General features: G+C 43.8%; 1 protein-coding gene across 1 annotated transcript in view; it reads right to left on the reverse strand.

Annotated features, from left to right (window-relative positions):
* The window catches only part of COG7 (component of oligomeric golgi complex 7), an 85,203-nt gene that overhangs the window by 28,293 nt on the left and 35,268 nt on the right, over positions 1–21,642 (reverse strand). The window contains exons 7-10 of the mRNA XM_030300738.1: positions 18,616–18,814; positions 8,929–9,056; positions 7,616–7,770; positions 1,910–2,026 (exon numbers count right to left, since the gene is read on the reverse strand). Of these exons, the coding sequence (XP_030156598.1) occupies positions 1,910–2,026; positions 7,616–7,770; positions 8,929–9,056; positions 18,616–18,814 (599 nt within the window). The remainder of the gene's footprint in view (positions 1–1,909; positions 2,027–7,615; positions 7,771–8,928; positions 9,057–18,615; positions 18,815–21,642) is intronic.

Below are 21,642 nucleotides of genomic sequence, written 5' to 3' on the forward strand. Positions count from 1 at the left end.
CATCCATCAATGGACTTTTGGGCTCTTTCCATACTTTGGCTATTGTTGGTAGTGCTGCTATAAACATGGGGTGCATGTATCCCTTAGGAACAGCACACCTGTATCCCGTGGATAAATACCTAGTAGTGCAATTGCTGGGTCGTAGGGTAGTTCTATTTTTAGTTTTTTGAGGAACCTCCATACTGTTCTCCAGAGTGGCTGCACCAGCTTGCATTCCCAGGGAAAAGAAATTCTTGATTGCTTTTGACCTCGGCCTAATAGTAGAGCTACTACCATGCACAGTAGTGGGAGAGCAAGGGCACAAGAGGACATATGGCCAGGCTACTGGGACTTCAGCTGTCAGCCCCAGGAAGTGAACCCAGTGCTTCTAGAGCTTCCAAGCTTTAAGCGATATTAGAAATCAGAACTGGGGCACCTGAGTGGCTCAGTCAGTTGAGTGTCCGACTTCGGCTCAGGTCATGATCTCGCAGTTCGAGTCCTACATCGGGTTCTGTGCTGACAGCTCAGAGCCTGGAGCCTGCTTCGGATTCTGTATCTCCCTCTTTCTCTGCCCCTCCCCTGCTCACATCTGTCCCTCTCTCTCTCAAAAATAAAACAAACATTTTTAAAAAATTAGAAATCTGGATTATGTTAAAACTGGTTTTTAAATGTTGAAAACTCACCCAAAATTTTTTAAATGATGTGATCAAACAAACCATGTCCGTAGGTCAGATCTGGCTCCTGATGCAGTCTGCACCTTCTGGCTAGAACTTTCAAGGACCAAACCTTCTTAGGCCACTGCTGATCACATTCCCACCAGGCCTCAGGGCTTGGGGCAACAGGGGTCTATCTATTGGCTCACAGGTCTTAGGGGCTAACCCAGAATCTGGCCCTGAACAGCCATTTGGGAGGGTCACCTCAATGCCTGTCATGGAACTCTTACATGGTCCTTTTCAGGCCAGATAATGCTGCCTTATCACTTAGTGGTATGGTGCTTAAATCTAAAAACAGGATCTGGGCACCCGGCTGGCTCAGTCAGTAGAGTGTGTGTGACTCATGCTCTCAGGGTTGTGGGTACGAGCTCCCCACATGGGGTGTAGAGATTACTTTAAAAAATAAAATCTTAAAAAATTTAAAAAAATAAATAAAGATAATAAAAACAGTATTCAATCAGCTGTATATTTTCTAATATGCAAGTTCTAAGTTACTTTAGGCCTGAAAAAGTATAGGCTAAGGGGAAAAAAATCTCACAACAAGTAGAAAATGTGAGTCACCAAAGGAGATAAGGAGCTCATAAAGACTGTTTATGCATTAGGAGTGAGAGAGGTCCTTCTGGTGCTGCTGTTGCTGTTGTTAGTTTTAACTGGCTTGTTTTTAGAGTCTAGAGGTTTTGCTTTAAAAAAAAAAAAAGGCAGTGAAAGATGAAAAAGAAATGAACCCCTTACAAACACATTCATCATTTTTACATATTATATGATGCATGTTTATGCTTACTTACTACACAGGGCACATGCTTAAATTACAGCCCTCGGGGCACCTGGGTGGCTCAGTTGAGCATCTGACTCAATTTAGACTCAGGTCATGATCCCAGGGTTGTGGGATTGAGCCCCTGCTTAAGATTCTCTCCCTCTCTCGTGGCGCCTGGGTGGCTCAGTTGGTTAAGCGTCCAACTCTTGATTTGGGCTCAGGTCATGATCTCACGGTTCGTGGGTTTGAGCCCCACTTCGGGCTCCGCGCTGGCAGCGCAGGGCCTGCTTGGGATTCTCTCTCTCTTTCCCTCTCTCTCTGCCCCTCCCCCACTCGTTTGCATTCTCTCTCTCAAAATACATAAATAAAAAACTTTAAAGGTTCTCTCCCTCTACTCTCCCTCTCCCCGACTCACAACTATCTCTCTCTTAAATAAAAAATAAAATCACAGCCCTCATTTTACCTAATGGAGTTCTGAAAAGCTGTCCAATCTTCTTGAAAAAGCGAGTTGGGAGGAATATCATCCAGCTTGCACTTCTTTCGTATCGACTGGAGAGTACTGGTGAAATCGGACACGTACCTGTGAGGAAAGAAAACAAAACAGACGGGGATGTCAATGTCAACTCATATCTGAAGACGCTTGGAATTACGTGGCTTTGGACAAATGGCCAAGGACCTCAAGACCGTTTTGGAGAGGCTCCTGCCGAGCGGTCCGACTGCTTATGAACTCTGACCACAGAAGGGTCTCCTCTGTATGGCAGGACCATCTTTCTCACCTGGAAGGGCAGCTTTAAGGGAGATGCTCAAGATAAGGAAGGGGAGGGGCGCCTGGGTGGCGCAGTCGGTTAAGCGTCTGACTTCAGCCAGGTCACAATCTCGCAGCCCGTGGGTTCGAGCCCCGCGTCGGGCTCTGGGCTGATGGCTCAGAGCCTGGAGCCTGTTTCCGATTCTGTGTCTCCCTCTCTCTCTGCCCCTCCCCCGTTCATGCTCTGTCTCTCTCTGTCTCAAAAATAAATAAAAAACGTTGGAAAAAAAAAAAAAGATAAGGAAGGGGAGAGCCACTAAGATGAAGATTCTGGTGACCGGACAGGTGAGAGGTGGGGCTGGTCAATTACTCCTTGGCCCAAAGAATTGTCCTGAAACATCACCGTCCCACTAGGATACCCGACCATCACCGAGGACACCATAAAGCAGCTCGCCAAAGTCCCCGGTACTTCTGTGGCATTCTTCCCCCCCAAATCTAGATTAAGCAGCCAAGCTCCATGGCAGGCGAGAGCCCACCTTTAATGGCACAGGAGCACGAAACTGGATTCAAAGCTGAAGACCCTCCCTCATCAGACTGCTGTTTGCTCCCGCTGTATACCACATGCTTTCCCTCATGGGAAAGGTTTAACCAGACAGCTTCTTTCACGTGTGTGTTCGAAGCACGTGCTGTCACTAGGCTGGAAGCTCCTGGAGAAGAGGGACTATCCCTTTGTGGCTCATAACCGTTCCCCCAGAAATTAGCACAGGGCTGGCCACAAAAGAGACACCTGGGAACAGTTCCCGAACGAATGCCAAACTGGCAGTGTGGCCTTGGCAAAGTGTGTGCATGTCTTTGGGCCTCAGCTTCCTCATCCTTAATGATGTCTGCTAAATTGCCTCACAGGGTTGCCGTGATGATAAAATAAGATAAACGAAGTAATATACACAAAAGTTCCCCAGAAAGTAGGAAATGCAAGCTGATGTGGGGTGGTGGTACCTTTGAGGACGTACAGCTCTTGGAACACGAACGAAAAAGTGCAGGTCCTTGCGTACCAGGAAAGGGTCAGGGGAGGTCCTGTTCTCTGGAAACCACGAGGCTCCCTGAAAACCTAGGCCATCTGTGTCCCTCACAAGAAGCCTGACCTCTCTCCCTCCCCAAAGCATTAGCTCGAAGCGAGGAAAGTGGGATGCGACGCCCAGGGCACAGGCCTGAAGAGCAAGCTGGTGTGGGGGAAAGAAAGGCCACAGGCAGTGGAAACTGCTTCAGACCTCTGCGCTGACTACAAGTGACACTGCGGCCCCCCGGACACGGGCCCGAGGCTTTAGAGGGGAGAGCCATGAAACCGATATCCACCCACGGCACCTCCCCTTTGTACCAAGAGGAGGGACAGCTTTCTGTCAGTCCTTGTGGGAGGGGGACGGGTCTCAAGGACCAACAGACGGGGGAGGGCAGGAGGAGGGATGTTGAGGAACACGGCTGTGCTTCAGCCGCAGGAGGTTAACCGACTGTGCCACCGCCCCGCACTATGATGGAAAAGTCTTTGAGGAGCATGCCAAGCAGCGAGGCCCTTGCTCTGCAGGAGCTCAGGACGGCATTCTGGGAGGCCGAGTAGGCAGTAGAGCACTGGGGGAGGGGGTGTCCATTCGGCCACAGTGTTCACCACATCACAGTTTTGTCACATTTGTTCCCAAACCTTCCGATTCTCTCTCACAGTAAATGTTCCTGGGGGTCCCTGCCACGTAAGAGTCGCTGTGTTAGGGGCTCTAATACATGCTTTCACTTGATACCCACAACTGCCATGAAGATGGCCTCCTCAGTTTACTCAGCGAAAAGACACCGAGGCTCCCAGAGGCCCCAACCGGTAAACATCAGAGCCAGGGCTAAGCCCAGGTGGCTCCGATCCCAAAGCCCACACTCCTGTCGTAGTTGGGAAGCCCTTGATTCTGAAACCCCTTCTCAGTTGCTATATCCTATGGCTTTACCCTAGTTCAAGTTAGGCCAGCCCCCTCTAACCTCCCCCATGTGCCCCTGCCGTCCTTAATGCCCTCCCCATGACTGAACGATGTCCCCTCCCAACCCTGCCCCAGTTAGCTTCACTCTGATTGCCCTAATTTTACAAACAGCAGCTACTGGGGTAGCTTCAAAATCTTCCCTTCTAGAGGGGACCTAGTTTCACCACATACCCTATATACAGTTTGAATTTTTAATACAGATCTATGTTATTTTTTTAATAAAATTTTTTTAATGTTTTATTTTTGAGAGAGAGAGACAGAACGTGAGCAGGGGAGGGGCAGAGAGAGAGCGAGACACAGAATCCAAAGCAGGCTCCAGGCTCCGAGCTGTCAGCACAGAGCCCGATGCGGGGCTCGAACTCACAGACTGTGAGATCATGACCTGAGCCGAAGTCAGACGCCCAACCAACTGAACCACCCAAGCGCCCCATGTTTATTCATTTTTGAAAGACACAGAGAGACAGAACACAAACAGGGGTGGGGCGGAGAGAGAGGGGGACACAGAATCCGAAGCAGGCTGCAGGCTCCAGGCTCCAAGCTGTCAGCACAGAGGTCGACATGGAGCTCGAACTCACAAACCAAGAGAACATGACCTGAGCCGAAGTTGGACGCTTAACTGACTGAGCCACCCAGGTGCCCCTGTTATTTTTTTTTTAATGAAGTAACCAAAATAACCAACAGAACTGGAAGTAAAAATATCACTCACAAGAGCTGAAAGGGGCAGGGGATAAGAGAGAGGAACTGCCTTAAATAAACCCAGTCCCTCAAGATACAGTAGTTAAGGTTGAGGGGCGCCTGGGTGGCTCTGTCAGTTAAGCATCCAACTCTTGATTTCAGCTCAGGTCATGATCCCAGGGTTGTGCGATCGGACCCCGAGTTGGGCTCCACACTGAGTGTGGAGCCAGCTTAAGACTCCCTCTCTCTCCCCCTCTGCTCCTCTCCTCCACTCCTGCTCTCCCTCTCTAAAAAGAATTTTTAATGTTTTATTTATTTTTGAGAGTGAGAGAGAGAAAATGTGAACCAGGGAGGGTCGGGGGGTCAGGAACAGAGGATCTGAAGCAGGCTCAGCGCTGACAGCAGCAAGTGGGAATGGGGGCTCAAATGGGAACAGTGAGCCAAAGTCAGAGACCTCAACCGGCCAAGTCACTCAGGCACCCCCCTTATCTAAAATTAAAAAAAAAAATAGTTAAGGTTGATAAAAAATTTTTCTTTACAGAGGGAAGAGCTGAAAAATCTTTTATCTATATAAAATTTTTAATGTTTTATTTACTTTTGAAAGAAAGACAGAGAGAGAGAGAGAACGCAAGCAGGGGAGGGGCAGAGAGAGAGGGGGACAGAGGATCCAAAGCAAGCTCCACATTGACAGCAGCAAGCCCAACTCCGGCCTCAAATTCACGAATCGTGAGATCATGACCTGAGCCAAAGTCAGACACTTAACCGACTGAGCCACCCAGGCAGCTGACATCTTCTTTTAAAAGAGTAAAAGCAAAATGTGCAAGAGTGGGTATTTCTGAGCAGAAGGACTAAGGGTAGAAAGGAAGGGAAAAAGATTTTGACTTTTTAATACTTTTTTGTATTCTAAAAAATTATTCTACAGCATTATTTTTGTTATTTTATAGTAACATTTTTATATCTCGATAAAAAATTCTTTCCATCCACAAAGTCCTGCCTGGTGCTGGAGACAGAAAGTGGTTTTGTCTGATTAGACTTGTTGCTCATGCTTCTTAGAAAAGTGAACGCATCTGGGCTCACCTGGCTGCACCTCTGTCTGAGAGCAGGGCGTGGGTCCTTGGAAGCCTTAACGTCTACACTGGGAGCTGCCCTCCGGAGGTGGTAACTGCCCACTGCACCACAGACCTCAGAGCTCACAGAGGCGTGCCCAGTATTTCTGGAATGCCAAAAGCTCCCTAAAATTTACTACAGGAAAACAGCATTCAATTCAATTAAAAAAAATTTTCTCGAGACTGAGGGTGACTTCATTCTAGGACAAGCTACCAAAGGAAGGTCTTTGGAGAGCCTAAGAACATATTTGTCTCTAAGTGGGAGACTGGAGCAGACCTGAGGGCCCTCACGCCTCAACTGCACGGGTCAGAAAATCCAGCCTTATGCTGCTTGCTCACTTGTTCCTAACTCAGCATGATTTAGTGTCCTCTTCTTTCTCTCCACAGCTCTGTTGCAATGGAATTCACACACCACACAATTCACCCATTTAAAGAGTACAATCCAGTGATTTTAGTGTAGTCACAGGGCTGTGTGACCATCACCAATCAACTTGAGAACACGTTCATCACCTGAAAAAAAAGCCCTGTATCTTTTGGTAGTCAACCCCCATCTCCTCCAAATGTCCACCTCTCCTCAGCCAGGGGAGAATCTATTTTCTGTTCCTACCCACTTGCCTGTTTTTGATCCTTCATACAGGTGGAATCATACAGCATGTGGTCTTTTGTGACTGACCTCCTTCACTTAGCATGATGTATTTCTCTCATTTTTATATTTTTAGCTACACAAGAAATGCATGACTATATGCTTTTTTAAAAATCAGAAAATAACAAATAAAGCTAAATCCTCTATGAATACCACCCTAGTCCTTCCCTCTTTCCCTACCTCCCCAAAGACAACAGATGTTTTGAGTTTGTGGCCTAACCTTCCAGGCATTAGAGCTCAGCAAACCTTTTTTCTGCTAAGGTCCCATTATTTTAGGTTTTGAGGGTCCCAAGGTCTCTGCTCTAACTACTCACTTCTACCTTCATAGACCATAGATAAGGGAATGGACATGGCTGTGTTGCAATAAAACTTTATTTACAAAAACAGAGGGCAGGCCAGATTTGGCTCATGTGTTAAGAGTTTGTTGACACCTCTTCTACAGGAATATATAATGCATGTTAAAGTATGGAAAAAACAAAACAAAACAAAACAAAACAAGATCCAGAACAGGGACTGGTACTCTAGGCTATTTTGTAAGTGAAATTTTCCTGGAGTACAGCCATGCCCATTCATTTATGTGTCATCTACCGAAGTTTCTATTGACCATAAGGCCCAAAAGCCTAAAATGCTTATCATCTGGCCCTCTGCAGAAAAAGTCTGCTGAACCCTGCTATGGAAAGTATACCCTATTTTTTGTATGTTGTTTTCACATACTGTATTAGACTCTACATAGGATTCTGCAACTTGCTTTTTTTTTTCACTCAATGAACTCTATCATTGTTGATATGTGTAGCCCTATTAATACTGTAACTGCCAAATAGAGTTCCCTTGTACAAATATACCATATCTTATTTAGCCATTGCCAAATTCACGGCCATTCAGGTGCTTCTCCAGGGCTCACAGGAGGAACACAGAACGCACGCATTTTCAACTGGGGCAGAGAGCGCCCTCCGGAGTAGCCGGCCCTGTCCCCACACCCCAGCCTTACTTGGCAAAGAGGGATTTCAGTGCTGTCAGCAAGCCACAGGTCCCGAGGCCATTGGTGAATCTGATGCATCTGTCAACAGCCGCAGAAGCCAGAGCGAAGAGCTTGTTCACAGAGTGGCTCAGCTCCTGCACACAGTCAATGACCTCCCCGTGCTCCTGGTCAGCAAATATGGACAAACGAAAGCTGCCTCAGGCTCGAGAACAAATGAATAGACAACATTAAGATGGAGGAGACCTCCAAACCTCTTCGCCCGTGGTAAAACCACCCAAGTCAGGTGGCAGAAACACAGCGCCAAGCGGCAACAGCCCTCTGGGAGCCTGACCCAAGGGGAGGAAATCGATGTGGCCCGTGAGATCACACATGGGAACTCCTGCCAGAAAAGCAGGATCAAAATCCTGTATTTTTTCATCTCTTTCCTCTTTTTCTGTGATTAAGATGGCATCTCCAGGGGCGCCTGGGTGGCGCAGTCGGTTAAGCGTCCGACTTCAGCCAGGTCACGATCTCGCGGTCCGTGAGTTCGAGCCCCGCGTCAGGCTCTGGGCTGATGGCTCGGAGCCTGGAGCCTGTTTCCGATTCTGTGTCTCCCTCTCTCTCTGCCCCTCCCCCGTTCATGCTCTGTCTCTCTCTGTCCCAAAAATAAATAAAAACGTTGGGGAAAAAAAAAAAAAAAGATGGCATCTCCCCCCTGGCTCTAAAGCTAGAATTCAAATTCTCCATATCAGACACTCCAGAAGAATGTAGGAAAAGGAAAATGCTTCCTTCAGGGGCAAGAATGTAACTGAGGTGGAACGGACTTTCTAGGCATGTCCCTGGAAAACAGAAAAATGGCAGGAAGCAGCAGAGTTTAACTAGTGTGAGATCTACTCTTAAATGTCAACTCGCTTCATGCTAGATAACCTTAATATTTGTAATGGGAATGCCTTCTCTTCCCCTCGGAGGCCCGCACAAGCAAACCCGCCCCTGGAGCACGGTCCATGAATGTACAGTTCCTGTGCCCATTTCCATATATTCCTTAGACAAAAGACTGCCATAGTAAGAATTTGTCAAATCAGGGAGATCATCAACTTATCCCCAAAAGATTTAAGTCTCTCATTCTGCTGGACCTTCACTTGAGATTTTAAATAGAAAAGTGGTAGCATATCTGTGGTTTCATTTTACACTTGGATTGAAAACCCCACAAGGTAATTAAGAGCCTGTTTTTGCACACCTGTTCCCACTCTTTGCACACCTGATGCCACCTCCCCACTTCACCAACCCCATGGCTGGCAAACCGTATAATTCCTCGATGGCCACCGGCAGTACTATGACATTACCAAGGGCACAGCGCTGATCTGGATGAGGACGTTCTTCTCTTCCATGTCGCCATACTTCAGTTGGTAAGGTTTGTATGGACCATATACAGCCTCCACCAGCTCTGTGACTTTCACCAGGTTGTACTCATCTTAAGGGAATCAAAAATTAAAATTGATGATGAACAAAGAATCAGAAATTGCTGGAAAAAAAACAGGTGAAAGGTACTGTACGGGAACTTTTCCGGTCTCATCTTGGGGTGACTACATTTTGTCAATTTGCTTTTGTTGTTCATGGAAGTTCCCACAACCACTTCAGTAAATATTTTCATAAATGTGAGCTCTATGTATTATCTGTCCGGAGCACTATTTTAAAAAAAATGTTTAAGGTTTATTCATTTTTCAGAGACAGAGAGAGGTAGCGTGGGGGGGGGGGGAGGGTAGGGGCAGAGAGAGAGGGAGACACAGAATCTGAAGCAGTCTCCAGGTCCGAGCTGTCAGCACAGAGCCCAACATGGGGCTCAAACTCACAGACCGTGAGATCATGACCTGAGCTGAACTTGGATGCTTAACCAACTGAGCCACCCAGACGCCCCACAGAGCACTATTAAAGCCACCAACCCCCTTCGTTCCACAACCTGTCATGGTCAAGAATCCCTTCAAATGCTAACTCTAGCCAAGGTCAAGTTGCAGAAGTGCTACAGAGAAAAGGCTCTGCAGGAAGAACACTTTTCCAGAACTTGCAACCCCATATACTAGGCATTCCAAAAAACTCCTATATTCAATACATAAAAAAATGCAAAGCATGTTTGTATCAAAAATCAAAATGGGCATATTCCAGGACACAGCAATTCAGCTTCCAAGTTGAACACTTACCCAAGTGACTTTAGCATCTATTAATAACCTTTGCCTGATGATTATAAAATGTTGATTTCCTGGAGAGTCTGGGTGGCTCAGTCACGTAAGTGTCCAACTCTTGATTTCAGCTCAGGTCATGATTTCATAGTACATGGGTTCAAGCCCCTCATCGGGCTTCACACTGACAGTGCAGAGCCTGCTTGAGATTCTCTGACTTTCCCCCGCTCACGCTCTCTCTCAAAATAAATAAACAAACTTTAAAAAAAACTAAAATGGTGATTTCCTAATTCCCTCATTCTTTCTACATCTATATGCAGGCCTTCTTTTGTAAAGAAGAGATTTTCCTCTTTCTCTTTAATACAATATTCCTGTGAACTCGTGGATTCGTTTTATATTCATTGTGTCATGATCCGTCATTGTTGTTATTCATTTTGATGTTCAAGTTATTTCAAATTTGGTCATTTCAGGCTGCCTCCTTTATCTTTTTGAAACATCCATAATCAGTCTTTGAGTGCATCAGCTGGGATCCAAAATCTTTTCTATAGCCTGCAAGGACCCACAAGGACTGACCTCAGAAGGTGAAAGAGGGAAGCAGTGAAGAGTGAAGGCTCTCCTATCCAAGTTCTCTTGCCTCCTACTTATGTGACTATGTGCCAATGATAGAACTTTCAACACCTGTTCCCTCAACTGTACACTGGGGTTAATAATGGCATCAATCTTTGGCACAAAAACAGACACTCAGATCAATGGAACAGAATAGAGAACACAGAAATGGACCCACAAACATACGGCCAACTAATTTTTGACAAAGCAGGAAAGAATATCCAATGGAATAAAGACAGTCTTTTCAGCAAATGGTGCTGGGAAAATTGGACAGCAACATGCAGAAAAATGAACCTGGACCACTTTCGTACACCATACACAAAAATAAACTCAAAATGGATGAAAGACCTAAATGTAAGATAGGAAGCCACCAAAATCCTCGAGGAAAAAGCAGGCAAAAACCCCTTTGACCTCGGCCGCAGTACCTTCTTACTCAACACGTCTCCGGAGGCAAGGGAAACCAAAGCAGAAATGAACTACTGGGACCTCATCAAAATAAAAAGCTTCTGCACAGCAAAGGAAACAATCAGCAAAACAAAAGGCAACCAATGGAATAGGAGAAGATATTTGCAAATGACGTATCAGATAAAGGGTTAGCGTCCAAAATCTATAGAGAACTTATCAAACTCAACACCCAAAAAACAAATAATCCAGTGAAGAAATGGGCAAAAGGCATGAATAGACACTTCTTCAAAGACGACATCCAGATGACCAACCAACACGAGAAAATGCTCAACATCACTCATCATCAGGGAAATACAAATCAAAACCACAATGAGATACCACCCCACACCTGTCAGAATGGCTAACATTAACAACTCAGGCAACAACAGATGTTGATGAGGATGCAGAAAAAGAGGATCTCTTTTGCATTGCTGGTGGGAATGCAAGCTGGTGCGGCCACTCTGGAAAACAGTATGGAGGTTCCTCAAAAAATTAAAAATAGAACTACACTATGACCCAGCAATTGCACTACTAGGCATTTACCCAAGGGATACAGATGTGCTGTTTCAAAGGGCACATTCACCCCAATGTTTATAGCAGCACTATCAACAATAGCCAAAGTATGGAAAGAGCCCAAATGTCCATCGATGGATGAATGGATAAAGACACACACACACACACACACACACACACACACACACACACACACTGAAGTATTACTGGGCAATCAAAAAGAATGAAATCTTGCTGTTTGCAACTACGTGCATAGAACTAGAGGGTATTGGGGCGCCTGGGTGGCGCAGTCGGTTAAGCGTCCGACTTCAGCCAGGTCACGATCTCGCGGTCCGTGAGTTCGAGCCCCGCGTCAGGCTCTGGGCTGATGGCTCAGAGCCTGGAGCCTGTTTCCGATTCTGTGTCTCCCTCTCTCTCTGCCCCTCCCCCGTTCATGCTCTGTCTCTCTCTGTCCCAAAAAAAAATAAATAAACGTTGGGAAAGAACTAGAGGGTATTATGCTAAGCAAAATTAGTCACAGAAAGACAAGTATCATATGACTTCACTCATATGGGACTTCAAAGTACAAAACAGATGAACATAAGGGAAGGGAAGCAAAAATAATACAAAAACAGGGGAAGGACAAAACATAAGAGACTCTTAAATACAGAGAACAGAGGGTTGCTGGAGGAGTTATGGGAGGAGGGATGGGCTAAATGGGTAAGGGGCTTAAGGAATCTATTCCTGAAATCATTGTTGCACCGTGTGCTAACTTGGATGTAAATTATAAAAAATAAATAAATTATAGAAAGAAAAAAAATGGCATCAATCTTACAAGGCCTTCATCAAGATTACATAAAATCTCTGTGTAGCATGTGGTAACACTTAATAAATGCCAGCTGTCTCTATTGTTACTGCCCAGCCTTTCCTCCTTCACAATTCCCCTGGCCTCCAGCCTTATTGTGCTTCCTCAGAAGCACTGGGCTCCCTTCTGGTCAGTTCTGTCTGGAAGGACCTTTTTCTCCCTTACCCTCCTGCATCTGGTCACCTCCCATTCTTCTTTCAGGACTCACTCAGCTGAAGTCACCAGGCTCAATCAGTGTTGTTTGTTCACATATTCTCCTAGTACCACTCTGCTTTCTTTCAAAGTACTCATCTCATTTTGTAATTATACACCTATTACTATGATAATTTGGTTATCTCCCACCAGAACAGATGTTGTACGAGAGCAGGGACTGTGTCTGGTTTTGCTCAGTGTTCAGCATTCCAGTACCAGTTCATTTGTAGTTGAGTGAATAAATTAAATATGTTGTGACCTATCCATAAGGCAGTCATGAAAAATAACTGGACACACACATATATATAAAACACACACACACACAGTTGAGAACCAGAGTTCTCACTGTACAAGAAGAGACGCAGAAGGCAAAGTGGATCTGATTTAGAAGGATCAGTATAAACTGGAGATATGTATTTCCTAGCTCTGTCCACCAAAAGGACCTGGAACCCCAGCAACAATGAGCACCCTCGGTGTCCAGATCTTGGTTTCTAAATACCATTTCCCACTAAAAGAAACCTGGCTCCTCGGAAAACATAGGTCTGAGGCAGGAAAAGTATGTGTTCCTGGAATTATTTGTGCCAAACAGCAAGGAAGTACTCAAAGACTGATGGGGACATGTCAAAAAGATACAGGAGGTAGCCTAAAGGGGCAACTACTGTCCAAATTTGAAATAATTCAAGCATCAAAATGAATAATGGCAACGGTAAATCATAACACAATGAATAAAAAAAGAATCCATGAATTCATAGTGATATTAAAGTAAAGAAAGGGGGGTGCTTGGGTGGTGCAGTTGGCTAGGTGTCCAACTGTTGATCTCAGCTCAGGTCATGATCTCAGTTTGTGAGTTCGAGCCCTGCATCAGGCTCTGCACTGATGGCATGGAGCCTGCTTGGGATTCTCTCTGTGCCTCCCTCACTTGTGCACACATGCTCTCTCTCTCAAAATAAATAAATAAACAAAAATTTTAAAAAATAATAAAGTAAGGAAAGGGGGCACCTGGCTGGCTCAGGAGGAGCATGAAACGCTTGATCTCAGGGTCATGAGTTTGAGCCCCACATGGTGCGGAGATTAAACAAATAAAACTTTTAGGGGTGTCTGGGTGGCTCAGTCGGTTGGGCGTCCCTTCAGCTCAGGTCATGATCTCACAGTCTGTGAGTTCAAGTCCCACGTCCGGCTCTGTGCTGACAGCTCAGAGCCTGGAGACTACTTTAGATTCTGTCTCCTCTCTCTACCCCTCCCCCACTCACACTCTGTCTCTCTCTCTCAAAAATAAAAAACATTAGGGGCGCCTGGGTGGCTCAGTCGGTTGAGCGGCCGACTTCGGCTCAGGTCATGATCTCGTGGTCCGTGAGTTCGAGCCCCGCGTCGGGCTCTGTGCTGACAGTTCAGAGCCTGGAGCCTGTTTCAGATTCTGTGTCTCCCTCTCTCTCTCTCTCTGACCCTCCCGCATTCATGCTCTGTCTCTCTCTGTCTCAAAGGTGAATAAATGTTAAAAAAGAATTAAAAAAAATAAAAAATTTAAAAAAAATAAAAAACATTAAAATTTTTTTAAATAAATAAAACTTTTAAAAAGTGAGGAAAGAAAAAAAATCTCTTCTTTACAAAATAAGGTCTGCAAATAAATGTAGAAGGAATGAGAGAATTAGGGAATTGCCATTTTTTTAAAAGTTTATTTATTATTGAGAGTCAGAGAGAGATAGAGCATGAACATAGGAGGGGCAGAGAGAGGAGGAGACACAGAATCCAAAGCAGGCTCCAGGCTCCGAGCTGTCAGCACAGAGCCCAACACGGGGCTCAAATTCACAAACCGCAATATCACGACCTGAGTCAAAGTCGGATGCTCAACCGACTGAGCCACTCAGGCGCCCCGAGAGTCGCCATTTTATAATCAGTAGTGTGAAAATTTATTCAGGCAAGATTTATCAATGGATGCTAAAGTCACTGAGTAAATGTTCTTTGAGGATTAGTATTTTCCTATCAGCTCAAAGCATCACCCCATGGATTACTTATTAATTACAAAGAGGAAGAGGTACCTTTATAATAGATCTACTGGATACACTAGATACATCTACCAAGTGATTAATCCAACCATCACCAGTAATTGCACATTATGTGTCTCCTGATGTGATGCCACAGGAAATACACAACATCATCATCAATGTAGTATTCTTGCAAAAACATTTAATCTAAATTTAATCTTCAGGAAACAACCAGACAATTCCAGAATATGGGACATTCCACTAGAAAATTACACTGTATTCTTCAAAGATGTCAATGTCATGAAAGACAAAACAGAGATGGGATGACTGTTTCAGATTAAGAGTTTAAAGAGACAAGACAAAAATAAATAAAGAGACAAGACAACCAAATACAATGTATGCACATCGATTGATCTTAATGGGAGGGAGAGGTGGAGAAGCAGCTTACGGAGACTTGTACAAATGGAAAAATTTGTGTATTAGGTGACAGTATTGAGTCAATATTATATTGGGGGGGGCTAATAACAATAATAAAATATTCTATGAAAAATATTTAAGGGGACACCTGAGTGGCTCAGTCAATTAAGCGTCTGACTTCAGCTCAGGTCATGCTCTCATGGTTTATGAGTTCAAGCCCTGCATTGGGCTCTTTGCTGTCAGCACAGGGCCAGCTTCAAATCCTCTGTCCCCCTCTCTCTCTGCCCTCTTCTGTCTCTCTGTCTCTTAAAAGTAAACATTAAAAAAGAAATTAAAAAAAAAAAACTAAAGGTTACAGAGACCCTCTCATTCATGCAGAATCAGTACATATATATAACACAAAATACGGTTTCTAAATGGTAGACTAAGAATGATCTTTTTCCTTCTTTGTGTTTTCTGGGTTTTTCTATAATGAATACCTATTGCTTATTAATTATAAAATCAACTTAAGCTATTTTATAAAATTAGTTTTTCTATTACATAATTTACATATTTCTAATAATACCATGTACATGCATTAATTACTAAAATAGAAACAATGTTAAAGGCAAAATATAAAGTTAGAAACTATATCTGTAGGGGCGCTGGGGTGGCTCAGTTGGTAAAGCATCTGACTTTGGATTCTGTGTCTCCCTCTCTGCCCCTCCCCTGCTCGCGCTCTCTCTCTCTCAAAAAATAAACAGGAAAAAAAGAAAATACATCTGTAACATATTTGATAAACAATAGGGAAAAAATCCTTACTACATAAGGATATCTTGGGATAGACACCAAATTTTTAACAGCGGTTATTTCAAGCAAGCTGGGTTTTATAGGAGACTTTCATTTTGTGTTACAGATTTCTATAACACGAATTTTTATAACACATACTTTGTTGCTTTCAATATTTAATGATACATTATTTTAAATAAATTGCTCTTATAAATTAACCCAAAATAAATTAAACTCCAAAAATTGAAAAATAGGCAAACGAATAAGCAATTCAAAAAAGAAGTTAATAATATAAATTTAAAAGTTGCTAGTAATAAAAGAAATGAAAAATCACAATGAAATGTCATTAACTAAGAACCTGGCAATGATGAAGAAAAACAGGTAGTGTCCAGTGCAAGTAAGGACATGGGGGATGGACACCCTCAGTCACTACTGACAGACACGAAAATAGGGAGAAACCTTCTCAAGAGCAAAATATGACAAATATCTTTAAAATGTTCATCTCTTGGCAACTGTAATTCTTAAGCTTATCCTAAGGAATAATCAAAATTTCGGGGCTCAAAATTAATGTGCTGGACTATTCATAATAGTTTTATTTATAATAGTAGATAAAATAATTAAAGTAAGCCATACTTACAAGTGGTCATTAAAAAATATGTCTTTGGGAATGCAAGCTGGTGCAGCTACTCTGGAGAACAGTATGGAGGTTCCTCAAAAAACTAAAAACAGAATCACCCTACGACCCAGCAATTGCACCACTAGGTATTTACCCAAGGTATACAGGTGTGCTGTTTCGAAGGGACACATGCACCCCCATGTTTATAGCAGGACTGTCAACAATAGCCAAAGTATGGAAAGAGCCCAAATGTCCATCGATGGATGAATGGATAAAGAAGATGTGGTATATATATACAATGGAGTATACTCAGCAATCAAAAAAAATGAAATCTTGCCATTTGCAACTACGTGGATAGAACTGGAGGGTATTATGCTTAGTGAAATTAGTCAGTCAGAGAAAGACAAAAATCCTACGACTTGACTCATATGAGGACTTTAAGAGACAAAACAGATGAACATAAGGGAAGGGAAGCAAAAATAATATAAAAACAGGGAGGGGGACAAAGCATAAGAGACTCATAAATATGGAGAACTGAGGGTTACTGGAGGGGGTGTGGGAGGGGGGATGGGCTAAATGGGTCAGGGGCATTAAGGAATCTACTCCTGAAATCACTGTTGCACTATGCTAATTTGGATATAAATTTTAAAAATAAATAAAATAAAATAATTTAATTTAATTTAATTAAAAAAAAAAAAAAAACCCATGTCTTGGTCCTGGACAAATGTTAGAAACTGCTATACCTGGGTATGGAGCAAGTTTAGTTCAGAGGCAATTAAAAAATGCTAATAGGCCAAAAACAAAAAAAGGCAACAAATAAAATTAAATACACGTTTAAAAAAAAAACAAAAAACCATGTCTTGGGAAAACATTTAATGACATTAAAAAAAATACTCATTATAGGGGTGCCTGGGTGACTCAGTCAGTTAAGTGTCCTACTTCGGCTCAGGTCATGATCTCATGGTTTGTGAGTTCGAGCCTCGTGTCAGATTCTGTGCAGACAGTTTGGAGCCTAGATCCTGCTTCAGATTTCGTGTCTCCCTCTCTCTCTCTGCCCCTCCCCCACTCGCACTCTGTCTCTCTTTCTCTTTCCCTCTCAAAAATAAATACACACTAAAAAAAACCCTATCATTATATTATTTTGAGCAAAAAAAGATAATTTAAGTTTGTATGCAACCATTATTTCAAAAGATGTATATGTGTGTAGGTGTATATGTGTACATATTTTTATATGTATTTGTGGAAAATGTGTATATTTGAATTACTAGCAGAAAATACAATGGAAGGCTGCCAGAGGCTCTCTCTGAATGATGAGGTTGTGAATCATTTTTACTCTATTTTATTTTTGGGTGTTTCCAAAGTATTTTTAAATTAAAAAAAAAATACTTTTTTGGAAACCTTGATAGGAATCATTAAAAATCTAAATTTCCATGGCTGACTAACAAAGCACTTGTATGCATTATTCTTTGGAGGGTGGTTCTCTCTTCTTCAGTTATGTCCATCACCAGTGGGAGGAAGGCAACCTGCCCTTTTGCCCTACCTTCATTCCACTCTGCTCCAGCAGGCTAAATGGCCTACACTCTAGCCCCATGGACATGGCATCCTCGTCCCCTGGAAGCTACCCACATCCCCCAAGCCTTTCCCACAACCAAGATCTGCCGAGTGAGTGAGCCAAACACCTATGAATCACCCGGAACTGGAACAATAAACACACTCCCTGGAATGTACGAAGTAATTATAACCAAATGTAATTAAAGGGAATAACTATTAAATAAACCAAGTTAGTGACACATAGCCGCCAAACGGCAGGACAAGGCCTTCCCGAAGCGATTTCCTGATTTGACAGCAGCATGCGTCATGAGATCTTGTGCTACCTGAAAGTTTATGATGCTTTTAACTTACAGGGGAAACGCAACACAACATCGCTGTGTTCCCAAATGGGAAGGAGGAGAGCTCTGCTCCCGGACACAGCTGGGGAATGCCCATTTTCCCCACAACGACCCCTAGTCCTAACATGGCCTCCCTGCCCTTAAAACCTTGCTGATGCCCTATCAAAAAGTTCCTCTGACCTATTCGTCCTCTTCAGCTTACTTTTTAGGTTGAGCTGTCTGAGGTCTTATGACATCTCAAGGGAAGAGGACACTACCTTCCCAATGCAATCTGCTGCCAATTCGAGGCCACTGAGGCCCACCTGCCTCTTGCACATTCTAAGTGCCTGCCAAAGTGCCCCTCACTTCCCCAGAGCATGCAAAGCCCCTAGGTAGCACTGGGTTTCGTTAATATATCAGGCAGCAACCATTTCCAATGGCAATGCTTTCATGGAAAAGGCTTCCATATCCGCTGAGAAGGAAAACAAGGATCCCTTCCAAATCTGTAAAATCAGTCATCCGAAAAGACAGACAAACCCAAGCCCCAGAAGCTTCAAAAAGAGCATGTGAAGACAGGCCAGGGGACTGGGAGGAAGGAGCATTTACGTGGGCGGGAGAGCTGCGCCATCTCCAGCCCCTGGGCAAAGTGGGCGGTGGCATCGTAGAACTCCAGGAGCTTGAGGAGCCCCAGCTCAGGCCCTGCCCTCTCCACGCCTGAGCTGAGGCAGTCAGGCAGGGTGGGCAGCAAGGCCCCCAGAGTCTGAATCAGCAGCACGGTCACCACCTCGTGGGGGTTCTTGAAGACCTGCAGTAGGAGAGAGGTATCTGCATTAGCACAAAGGACCAAGCAGGAACATACCTTTTCAAGAAGCAGTCTCCTGGACGGCTCTCAAAGGAACTTCTCCAACAGCTGGAAAATGGCCTCATCAAGAGCTTTAAGCCCCAAGTGTTCCTTCCTACAAACCCAAACAAGCTCAGAAAGTCAAGTAACTGGCACAACTTGCAACCTGTCCAGAACAACTGGCTACTCCATGTCTATTGCTAGCCACAAGTGACTTTTTTTCAAATTTATCACATGTAGAATTTAGATAGCTACCAAAATCTGGCCAGCAAGGGCTGTGAAGATGACCATGCAGAAACTAGGAGTGCATGGGAGGTGGAGAATAAAACAGAATTAAAGAAGAATACTTCACTGAATCAGGGTTGGAGGACATTTAGTCAGATTTGCACACCAGCCCACAGCCACATCTCCCCTTGACATAGACCTTGGGTTAAGACAGATTTATCTTTTACTCTAAGGACCACCAGGAATAGTATATCCAGGACCTTTTAGGGTTTTTTTTTTAATGTTTATGTATTTACATTTGAGAGAGAGAGTGTTTGCCTGAGTGGGGGAAGAACAGAGAGAGAGGGAGAGAAAGGATCCCAAGCAGGCTCCTCGCTGTCAGCGCAGAGCCCGGTATGGGGCTCAATCCCACAAACCATGAGATCGTGACTTGAGAGTTGGACACTTAACCGACTGAGCCACCGAGGACCCCAGAGGCCTTTTAGATTATAGATTCACTTATTCACCAAGAGTCTTTTCTTCTATTTTATATACTATTGATCTCTTGGACAAAACTGTAAAAATGTACACAGTACATTTAGAGAGGGCTTCTTGCAGACTCCCCTGTGTTGATTGAATGATTTTTTATTATAATGTGGCTTAAATATCACAAAAATGAAAACAAGATATAAAACTCTTCTTAGGAATTGTGGTTTATATACACAATGGAATACTACGTGGCAATGAGAAAGAATGAAATATGGCCTTTTGTAGCAACATGGAACTGGAGAGTGTTATGCTAAGTGAAATAAGTCATACAGAGAAAGACGGATACCATATGTTTTCACTCTTATGTGGATCCTGAGAAACTTAACAGAAGTTAAGTTTCTTCCCCCCCGTGGGGGAGGGGAAGAAAAAAAAAAAAGGTTAGAGAAGGAGGGAGCCAAAACATAAGAGACTCTTAAAAGCTGAGAACAAACTGAGGGTTGATGGGGAGGTGGGAGGGAGGGGAGGGTGGGTGATGGGTATTGAGGAGGGCACCTGTTGGGATGAGCACTGGGTGTTGTATGGAAACCAATTTGACAATAAATTTCATATTAAAAAAATGATGTGCATAATAATAAATCTGTAGAAAAAAAAAAAAAAAAACCCTGTTCTTAGGTAACTCTAAGGCCACAAAAGGTATAAGCTTAAAAACTATAAAATCACGGGGCGCCTGGGTGGCGCAGTCGGTTGAGCGTCTGACTTCAGCCAGGTCACGATCTCGCGGTCCGTGAGTTCGAGCCCCGCGTCGGGCTCTGGGCTGATGGCTCGGAGCCTGGAGCCTGTTTCCGATTCTGTGTCTCCCTCTCTCTCTGCTCCTCCCCCGTTCATGCTCTGTCTCTCTCTGTCCCAAAAATAAATAAACGTTGAAAAAAAAAAATTAAAAAAAAAAAAAACTATAAAATCAATAAACTCACATTTTTATTAGAAAATACCCCAAGATGAGTGAAAAGGATAACACAACTCCCCAAAAGTTATGGGATACAGCAAAAGTAACACTAAGAGGGAAACTTATAGCTCTAAACACATACATTAAAAAAGAAGAAATATCTCAACTCAACAACCTAACTGCATACATTAAGGAATAAGAAAAAGAAACCAAACCCAAAGGTAGAAGAAGGAAGGAAATAATAGAGATTAGAGCAGAGGTAAATAAAATAAAGAACAGAAAGTTAATTTTAAAAATCAATAGAACTGGTTGGTTCTGTGAAAAGATCAACAAAATCGACAAACCTTGAATTTGTCTGCATGCTTCCTCATGAGAGCATTAGGGTTAAGCTTTCTGGGCAGGGAAACTACACAGGTGATGTTTTGACACCAAAATCATTCTTTTTTTTTTTTTTTTTTTTTACACCAAAACCATTCTTAAAACAGCAACGTCATCATTCACTGTTGCTCCAGACTCTCACTACCTTCTTGAGAAAGCCAAACTCCTGTCTTAAATTCACAGTTCCTCCCCCCACACATAGCTGCACCAACACAAACCCTCCTATCTCCAGCCAACGCATTCCCCTCACTATCCCCAAACCTGCTATGTGAGAAAGTCAGAAAGACCTTCAGATACCAGCCAGCCCAATGTCCTCATTTGACAGAAGAAACTTGCTGCGAGAAAGAGACCAGAGGAGGAAATGAAAATGGGCCTTCTAGAAAAGGAATCCTGGGGCGCCTGGGTGGCTCAGTCGGTTAAGCGTCCGACTTCAGCTCAGGTCACGATCTTGCGGTCCGTGAGTTCGAGCCCCGCGTCGGGCTCTGGGCTAATGGCTCAGAGCCTGGAGCCTGCTTCCAATTCTGTGTCTCCCTCTCTCTCTGCCCCTTCCCCATTCATGCTCTGTCTCTCTCTGTCTCAAAAATAAATAAACGTTAAAAAAAAAAAAAGAAAAGAAAAGGAATCCTGACTCCTCGCTATGTTTGGTGAGGATGGACTGCACAATGAGAATCTCCTTCACTCTTATCTCCTACTCAGATGACCTGGGGCAGGAGAAGAATTACACTAATTGGCTGGTCAGCTGAAACTATAAAGTCACATCATAGACCTTCAGTGGCAG

Source organism: Lynx canadensis, chromosome E3 (assembly GCF_007474595.2).
Source record: "Lynx canadensis isolate LIC74 chromosome E3, mLynCan4.pri.v2, whole genome shotgun sequence".
NCBI lineage: Eukaryota > Metazoa > Chordata > Mammalia > Carnivora > Felidae > Lynx > Lynx canadensis.